Here is a 9,629-nt window from a genome sequence, read left to right as displayed (position 1 = left end):
GGGAGGCTGAGGCAGGAGAATGGCATAAACCTGGGAGGTGGAGCTTGCAGTGAGCTGAGATCCGGCCACTGCACTCCAGCCTGGGCGACAGAGCAAGATTTCTTCTCAGAAAAAATAAATAAATAAATAAATAAAGCCTGGGTGTGGTAGTTCACCCCAGTAATCCCAGCATTTTGGGAGGCTGAGGCAGACAGATTGCTTGAGACCAGGAGTTTGAGACCAGCCTGGGTAACATGGCAAAACCCCATCTCTACTAAACATACAAAATTTAGCCAGGCTTGGTGGCACATGTCTGTAGTCCCAGCTACTCAGGAGGTTAAAGCACAAGAACCGCTTGAACCCAGGAGGCAGAGATTGCAGTGAGCCGAGATTGTGCCACTACACTCTAGCCTGGGCAACAAAGTGAGACTCTGTCTCAAAACAAACAAACAATAAAAGGTCCCCTTCGGCAGCAGTAGACGTGAGAGTTAACCCACCTCGAGCACTTGGTCATCAATCTGCCTTCCTCCTGGACAGCAGACACTGGGCAACATCAAATGTGCAGTCCCTAAAATACATCAAAGCTAGGATCACTTCTCCTCCTGGGTAGCTTGGGACCTCCAGTCCCTTTGGAAGAGCTGGCTTATTTTCTTTTTAGGAGGCCTTCCTGCATCTCTAGTCATCAGGTTTAGGTCACACACTGATCAGCCCTGCCACGCAGGGGAGACTCCAAAGATGGAGCAGCTCCAGTGGGTGCCAAGGTTCAGAGCAGAGTCTTGAGAGCCTGAGGGGCAGGAGGAGGCAAAGGTCTCTGAGGACCAAGGGGTTTGGCCACAGTCCCTGAAGCTCTCAGGTGGTGGGGCTTCTGTGAGCAGGCACATCCCTTATGCATGTGTGCTTGTGTGCTTGTGTGGTTGGGGGGTCCTTCCTGGAGGAGGCACCTAGGTTGAGGGCCCCAGGCTGGGAATGGGGTGGGGCCTGTTGTCAAGGAAGAGAACTCAGCCCTGGAGGTTTCCGTGAGAGCTCCAGTCACAGAAGCCACAAGATAAGAAGAGTGTGGCTGCAGAACCCAGGTGGCAGGCCTTTCCTCAGGCCCCTTACTCCTGACCTGGACGAGGCTGGGGCTTCCTCACAGAGGTAGGAGGTATCCTGGCCAGCAGCGCAGCCAGAAGCTCTAGGAGGAAGGTGCTGTGGTCGGGGACTCTGCTGCCCTAGATATGATTTCATTTCCTTCCATGCAGATGGCTGGGTGGGTTCCTGCTCTGTTGAGTGAATATTCCCCGGCAGTGGCCAGATGCTTGCTCTACCCTCATCCCTCCACTGGGGTCCTGGGGAGGTGTGGCAGATCCTTAGGAAGGAGCTCTTTCCTAAGGCTGATTGGAGAACGTGGGGTTGGGGGGGACAGAGGGGTGCTCCTGACAGGTCCTAGTAGCTGGGAGAGTCCCCAGGGTATAGACTTGAGGCCCACAGACTTGAGGGCCTAAATTACGGGAGACAGAAGGCCAGGGCCAGGGGGCCCCTTCCTGAATCCAGTCCACAGGGTTAACCCCTCATTTCCAGAGCCTATCTCCTCCCCCACACCCACCCACACAACCCAGCACCAGGAAATCCAGAGCCCAGAGCACTGTGGTCACAGGGACACATGTGGCCCTGGGTGTGGCAGGGACACATTGCAGGCGGCTGGGGACATGATGAGGTCCACAGATCTCCCAGGGCAGGGCAGAGGGCCACTGTTTGGGAGAAGCACCCCAGGCCCTCTCTCTTACAGAGGGGGCCTAGGGGCAGCAGAGGAGCCACCTGGGTCAGACCCCTGGGGACAGTGGGAGGGGTAACAGGGAGAGTGGAGGGGCCTGAGACAGGCCGCGAGTGGGTGCCCAGGACAGGGATTCGCCCAGCCAGCGGGAGGGCCCTTGGGGATGACGGCGGGAGGGCTGGGCGCCCCCTGGTGGCCACACTGTGCGGTGCCGCCGCTCCCCGCACATCCTTCGTGGGGCCCTGTGACTTCGTTACCCTCCTCGTGAGGCCACTCCGCCGGGTGGCCTGAATCGAGGGTCAGGACTCCATCGTCGCGCTCTGCCCCTCGCCCGCCCCTCTCAGGCTCTCTGACCGCCACCCCTGCCCGCCTGCCCGCCCCTGCACAACATGCAGCCCGCGAGCCTTGAGGGTCCCGGCACGTTTGGTCGGTGGCCTCTGCTGAGTCCGCTGCTCCTGCTCCTGCTCCTGCTGCTGCTGCTCCAGCCTGTAACCTGCGTCTACACCACGCCGGGCGCCCCCAGAGCCCTCACCACGCTGGGCGCCCCCAGAGCCCACACCATGCCAGGCACCTACGCTCCCTCGACCACACTCGGTAGTCCCAGCACCCAGGGCCTGCGAGAGCAGGCACGGGCCCTGATGCGGGACTTCCCGCTAGTGGACGGGTGCGTAATTGCTGCAAGGGGGCTATGGGACTGAGCGCACTCCTGGGCAAGGGAGGGTCCCAGAGTATGCAGGGCTGTGGAGGAGGCTCCCTCACATCTCACCTGGATGCCCTCTCCCGTCATGCATGGATACTCTTTCCCCTCTGTCTTGGGTGGGCACTCCTAGCCCGGGCCTCAGGGGGTCTCAGTATAGTCGTGTGACAATGTGGGATGGGGATCCCCAGATGTGTCCTTCCTGAACTGGAGGGCTAAGAGGCCCATCTGTCTGTTCTTCACCTGACCTTGCCTTGACATCCCTCCAGCCACAACGACCTGCCCCTGGTCCTGAGGCAGGTTTACCAGAAAGGGCTACCGGATGTTAACCTGCGCAATTTCAGCTACGGCCAGACCAGCCTGGACAGGCTTAGAGATGGCCTCGTGGGCGCCCAGGTACCACAGGGATACATGAGGTGCCACAGCATGGCTGCTGGGGTATGTTGGAGAGAGTGGGGACCCCAGAGATCACAAGTTAGTCACATGAGAACTCAGTTACCATAGTGACCCAAAAAGTGTCATGATACGGATGCTGGGGGCTGCAGAGGCTACAATGAACCAGCTTGGTGGCCAGGAAGACCCCGTGGAAGAAGCAGTGCATTACATGTGACCTCCTGGCCCACTGGGTGCTGTGTCAGCTGTGGAGGCTGTGAGCAGTCCAGGGTGCTCCAAAGCAGCCCCTGTCCAAGCCAACCCCTGGCTTTCCCCCCAGTTCTGGTCAGCCTACGTTCCATGCCAGACCCAGGACCGGGATGCCCTGCGCCTCACCCTAGAGCAGATTGACCTCATTCGCCGCATGTGTGCCTCCTATTCTGAGCTGGAGCTTGTGACCTCGGCTAAAGGTAGGTGAGTTGATGGGAAGTGTTAGGAACTTGATTGAGCTACTCCAGACCTCGAGAGTAATCACCTGACCTACCTGCCCCCAGCTCTGAATGACACCCAGAAATTGGCCTGCCTCATCGGTGTGGAGGGTGGCCACTCGCTGGACAATAGCCTCTCCATCTTACGTACCTTCTACATGCTGGGAGTGCGCTACCTGACACTCACCCACACCTGCAACACGCCCTGGTGAGCCTACCACAGATGGTGTGGGACCGCCGCGGCAGGGGCAGAGATGTGCCTGAGGTCACTGTGGTCCCAGAACAAGCTTTACCCTGGCACTGACTCGAGTGGGGAGGGAAGCTGGGATTCTGGTTTTCAGAATATGACTGGACCCCTGGTCAGATGCGGTGGCTCACACCTGTAATCGCAACACTTTGGGAGGCTGAGGCGGACAGATGACTAAAGGCCAGGAGTTCGAGACTAGCCTGGCCAAGATGGTGAAACCCTATTTTGATGGAAAATACAAAAATTAGCCATGTGTGGTGGTGCATGCCTGTAATCCCAGATACTCGGGAGGCTGAGGCACGAGAATCTCTTGAACCCAGGAGGTGCAAGTTGCAGTGAGCCAAGATCGCACCACTGCCCTCCTGCCTGGGAGACAGAGCGAGACTCTATCTCAAAAAAAAAAAAAAAAGAAAAGGGGGAAAAAAAAAAAAAAAAGACTGGACCCAGCAGGGCACTCCTGCTGCCAGGCATGGCCCATTTGCATGGCCCATTTTGGATCCCTGTTTTTGTTTCAGGGGGTTGCAGGGATGGAGGGTGGGTAGGGCCTCTAGGCTCTTGAGGCCACGGAACAGCTACCAGTTAGACTGCTTCCTGGCCACCTGCAGGGCAGAGAGCTCAGCTAAGGGCGTCCACTCCTTCTACAACAACGTCAGCGGGCTGACTGGCTTTGGTGAGGTGAGGACCCTGGTTCACAACTCCACCCCACACAGATGTGCACACCCCAGCTGTTTCTTACAGATAAATGTACACACATGGGCATCCCTGATACCCTTCCCCCAACATGTCCCTGCAGAAGGTGGTGGCAGAAATGAACCGCCTGGGCATGATGGTAGACTTGTCCCACGTCTCAGATGCTGTGGCACGGCGGGCCCTGGAAGTATCACAGGCACCTGTGATCTTCTCCCACTCAGCTGCCAGAGCTGTGTGTGACAATTCGTTGAATGTTCCCGATGACATCCTGCAGCTTCTGGTGAGAAACTGCCCAGCACAGGAACCTCAAGCAAGAGGTTCAAACCAGGAGCCCTTTGGCCAGGCACGGTGGCTCACACCTGTAATCCCAGCACTTTGGGAGGCAGAGGTGGGTGGATCACTTCAGGTCAGGAGTTCAAGACCAGCCTGGCCAACATGGGGAAACGCCATCTCTACTAAAAATACAAAAATTAGCCAGGTGTGGTGGCATATTCCTGTAATCCCAGCTACTTGGGAGGCTGAGGCAGGAGAATCTCTGGAACCTGGGAGGCGGAGGTTGCAGTGAGCCAAGATCACACCACAGCACTCCAGCCTGGGTGACAGAGTGGGACCCTGCCACGGAAAACAAAGACAAAAACAAAAAACAGGAGCCCTCAAACCTGAGGTCCTGCTCCCTCCACTTCCTCTAACTTCAGGCTGAACACCATTTGCTCCACAACCCCACAGTCCACATCCAGGAGTAGGGGGTTCTAGATGATAAATATGTATATTCCTCTACTCCTCAAAGTAAGTGCCAAGACACCTGTGCCAGACCAGGGCCTAGACTCCGCCACTCACACAAAACCAGAGAGGTAAAATTTCCTCTGACTCCTGAAGCCAGGACTGAACACCCCCTCCAGGGATCCAGAGGGTGGCAGGGTGGGAATGCAGTTTGCTGAGGGGCCAGGCTGAGTGTCCACTTGCCCGCCCCTGCAGAAGAAGAACGGTGGCATCGTGATGGTGTCTCTGTCCATGGGAGTAATACAGTGCAACCCGTCAGCCAGTGTGTCCACTGTGGCAGGTAACCCCTACTCCTGGGCTCTCTGAACAGTTCTGATTTGCACCTGAAGACTTGGGAGGGCCTCAGTACTGTCCCAGTGGTTTCACTGAAAAAAATGCAATGATAGACAGTACACAGCACCTTGGTCATGTGGAGCTGCAGCCACAGAGTCAATGCTGCAGTCCTGATGGGTATAAGGGAGGAAGCTACCCATAGAACCTGAGTGCTAACTGTCTGCGCCTCTGCAGGGGGTCACAAAAGCACCCTGCCTCAGCCTCTGGCCAAGAGACTGGAAGGCCCCTTAGGTCTCTGGGGTCTTTGTCGATTGTACTCTTTGTCCCTCTGTCATCTCCCACAACCATAGAAAAGAGTTCCTACCGGCCAGGCGCGGTGGCTCACGCCTGTAATCCCAGCACTTTGGGAGGCCGAGACGGGCGGATCATGAGGTCAGGAGATCGAGACCATCCTGGCTAACATGGTGAAACCCTGTCTCTACTAAAAATACAAAAAATTAGCCAGGCGTGGTGGCAGGCGCCCGTAGTCCCAGCTACTCAGGAGGCTGAGGCAGGAGAATGGCGTGAACCCAGGAGGCGGAGCTTGCAGTGAGCCGAGATTGTGCCACCGCACTCCAACCTGGGCAACAGAGCGAGACACTGTCTCAGAAAAAATAAAAAAGGAAAAGAAAAGAGTTCCTACCAGATTCTAAAGAGACTAGAGGCAGGTTTAATCCTAGGTGGGAAATGGCCCAGACAGGTGGCTCTGTGGATCCACTCCAAACCTGAAGTCCAGGCCAGAACCAGCTGAATCCATTCAGGTCAAACCTCAGGGTTCTCAGGTTGCCAAGCTATGTGGCAGGCCATGAAGGAATTAGCCTGCCTGGCCTACAGGCTGCAAAGAGACTCACTGCCGTCCAGCCCAGTGGCACCCCTGCCCTGGAAGCCCTACGCAGCTGACTCTCCACCTGCCCCTTCCCCAGATCACTTCGACCACATCAAGGCAGTCATCGGATCCAAGTTCATTGGGATTGGCGGAGATTATGATGGGGCCGGCAAGTGAGTGCTTCCCTGTGGCTTGTCTGGAGCTAGCTGTACAGCAGTGGGGACTTCACGGTCACCATAGCCATCATGTCCTTTAGGCCTTGACCACCTGGCATCTCCCTACTCCCAGGATCAGTTCTTTGGGTTCTCCTGTTTGTCTTCATCCCAGTGACCCCACTTTGGACGTTATACTTGGCTAAACTACCAGACAGAGCTCATCCCCCAGCCCCAGTAGACCCACTCTCTCTGAACAGACCGTCAGCAAGGTCTGGTGTGTGCTCACCATCTTCTCTGCCCTGTGCACAGGGGCTGTGTTTGCAACCATTGTTTTCTGAAGAAGCTCTTCCTCTCCTTCTCCTTTTCCTTCTCCTTCTCCTTCTCTTCCTCCTCCTCCTCCTTTTTCTTCTTCACCTCCTCCTCCTCCTTCTTTCTTCTTCTCTTTCTTCTTTCTTCCTTTTCTTCTTCTCTTTATTCTTCTTCTTTTCTTCTCAGGGTATTGCTCCGTTGGCCAGGCTGGGGTGCAGTGGCGCAATCTTGGCTCACTGCAGCCTTGACTTTCTGGGCTCAAGTGATCCTGCCATCTCAGCCTGCAAGTAGCTGTGGCTACAGGCATGTGCCATCATGCCCAGATAATTTTATTTTTTGCAGAGATGGGTTCTCACTATGTTGCCCAGGCTGGTCTTGAACTCCTGGACTCAAATGGTCCTCCTGCCTTGGCCTCCTAAAATGCTGGGATTACAGGCCTGAGACACCTCACTGGGCCTTTTCTTCTTCTTCTTCTTTTTTTTTTTTTTTTTTGAGATGGAGTCTCACTCTGTTGCCCAGCCTGGAGTGCAGTGGCGCAGTCTCAGCTCACTGCAACCTCTGCTTCCTGGGTTCAAGTGAATCTCCTGCCTCAGCTTCCCAAGTAGTTGGGATTATAGGCGTGTGCCACAATGCCCAGCTAATTTTCTTTCTTTCTTTCTTTGGAGACAGAGTCTCACTCTGTTGCCCAGGCTGGAGTGCAGTAGCATGATCTGGGCTCACTGTAAGCTCCGCCTCCTGGGTTCATGCCATTCTCCTGCCTTGGCCTCCCGAGTAGCTGGGACTACAGGCGCCCGCCACCACGCCCAGCTAATTTTTGTGTACTTTTAGTAGAGACGGGGTTTCACCATGTTAGCCAGGATGGTCTCGAACTCCTGACCTCGTGATCCTCCTGCCTCAGCCTCCCAAAGTGCTGCGATAACAGGCGTGAGTCACCACGCCTGGCCTCTTTTTTGTATTTTTAGTAGAGACTGGGTTTCACCATGTTGGCCAGGCTGGTCTCGAACTCCTGACCTCAAATGATCCACCCACTTTGTCCTCCCAAAGTGCTGGGATTACAGGTGTGAGTCACCACACCTGGCCATTTTCTTCTTTTTAACTCTGGTTGGTAGGGGGGATCATTTGCATTCAGTAAAAGGCATAGATCTTAATAGTATGATTCAATGAGTTTTGATAAATATTCAAGGCGGTTTTGAGGCCTCCTTCTGAAGGAAGAAGAGCAGAGGAGGATTACCTACTCTCTCCAAGTCTCCACTTCCCATACCTGACTAGGGTTGGGGTTTCATGGACCCTGGACTGTGGTTCTCAGTCAGGATCAGGGAATCAGGTCTGAAACCCACTGGCTGGTGGCCACATAGATTCCCTCAGGGGCTGGAGGACGTGTCCACATACCCGGTCCTGATAGAGGAGTTGCTGAGTCGTAGCTGGAGTGAGAAAGAGCTTCAAGGTGTCCTTCGTGGAAACCTGCTGCGGGTCTTCAGTCGAGTGGAAAAGGTACTCTGGGCTGGGCAAGAGAGTAGCCGAGGGGTCTGAGCAGGTGTGTCGAGGACAGCTGTGGAAGCTGAGCACCAACTTCCACCTCTAGGTACAGGAAGAAAACGAATGGCGAAGCCCGTTGGAAGACAAGTTCCCGGATGAGCAGCTGAGCAGTTCCTGCCGCTCCGACCTCTCACGTCTGCGTCAGAGACAGAGTCTGACTTCAGACCAGAAACTCACTGAGATTCCCACACACTGGACACCCAAGTTATCAGCCAAGTTGTCCCTCTCAGAGTCCTCCCCCAACATGGCCCCAGTCTTCACAGTTGTGGTCACCTTCCCAGTCCTTATTCTGTGGCTCTGATGACCCAGTTAGTCCTGCCAGATGTCACTGTAGCAAGCCACAGACACCTCACAAATTTCCCCTGTTGTGCAGGCACAAATATTTCCTGAAAATAAATGTTTTGGACATAGAACCAGACATGAGTTTCCTTCTCTACAGTGGGGTCTGGTGGCATAGTCTCCCAATGCTGGTGGTTGGTAGGGGAATCCTTCATTTCAGCCACCAGTTGTTCAAGGAAAGACTGTTGGCAGGAGCCCGAGGTGACCCAGGTGGTTGGGCTCAGCACTGGACGAAAACAGTGGTGAATCCGGTGGCAGGAGGTAGACCCTATTCCGTATTCCTTCTGAGTAGCTCATCTCTTACTTTTTATTTTTACTTATTTATCTATTTATTTTTGAGGCAGAGTCTCACTTTGTCCCCCAGGCTGGAGTACAGTGCCACAATCATAGCTCATTGCAGCTTTGAACTCTTGGGCTCAAGTGATCCTCCTGCCTCAGCCTCTCAAGTAGCTGGGATTATAGGCATACACCACCACACTCAGCTAATTTATTTTATTTTATTTTTACTTTCTGGATTTTTTTTTTTTTTTTTTTTTGAGACAGAGTCTTGCTCCGTCGCCCAGGCTGGAGTGCAGTGGCACAAACTTGGCTCACTGCAAGTTCCACCTCCCAGCTTCAAGTAATTCTCCTGTCTCAGCCTCCTGAGCAGCTGGGACTAGAGGCGCCACCACCATGCCCGGCTAATTTTTGTATTTTTAGTAGAGATGGGGTTTCACCTTGTTGATCAGGCTGGTCTCGAACTCCTGACCTCAGGTGATTCACCTGCCTCGGCCTCCCAAAGTGCTGGGGGATTACAGATGTGAGCCACCGTGCCTGGCTTTTTATTATTTTATTTTTTATTATTATTGTTTTGAGATGGAGTCTCGCTCTGTCGTCCAGGCTGGAATGCAGTAGCGTGATCTCAGCTCACTGCAACCTCAGCCTCCCGGTTTTAAGCGATTCTCCAGCCTCAGATCCTGAGCAGCTAGGACTACTAGCACGCACCACCACACCCAGCTGATTTTTCTTTTTTCGGTAGAGATGGAGTTTCACTATATTAGCCAGGCTGGTCTCAAACTCCTGACCTTGTGATCCACCCGCCTTGGCCTCCCAAAGTGTTGGGATTATAGGCGTGAGCCACCGCATCCGGCTAGCTTTCTTTTTTTC

At 54.5% G+C, this 9,629-nt stretch overlaps 1 protein-coding gene across 1 annotated transcript; it reads left to right on the top strand.

Annotated features, from left to right (window-relative positions):
* The first annotated feature begins 1,939 nt into the window (after positions 1-1,939).
* On the top strand, positions 1,940-8,562 carry DPEP2 (dipeptidase 2). The gene is made up of 10 exons (XM_011976947.1): positions 1,940-2,396; positions 2,699-2,825; positions 3,142-3,271; positions 3,356-3,497; positions 4,142-4,211; positions 4,330-4,506; positions 5,202-5,286; positions 6,242-6,317; positions 7,964-8,099; positions 8,191-8,562. Exons 1-10 carry the CDS (start codon positions 2,122-2,124, stop codon positions 8,443-8,445), a joined length of 1,473 nt encoding a protein of 490 aa, XP_011832337.1. The 5' UTR covers positions 1,940-2,121; the 3' UTR covers positions 8,446-8,562.
* The last annotated feature ends 1,067 nt before the right edge of the window (positions 8,563-9,629 follow it).

The sequence above is a fragment of the Mandrillus leucophaeus genome, unplaced genomic scaffold (assembly GCF_000951045.1).
Source record: "Mandrillus leucophaeus isolate KB7577 unplaced genomic scaffold, Mleu.le_1.0 Scaffold1715, whole genome shotgun sequence".
Lineage (NCBI taxonomy): Eukaryota > Metazoa > Chordata > Mammalia > Primates > Cercopithecidae > Mandrillus > Mandrillus leucophaeus.
The sequence above is the reverse complement of the archived record's forward strand: the minus strand, read 5'-3'. Positions and strand labels throughout refer to the sequence as shown.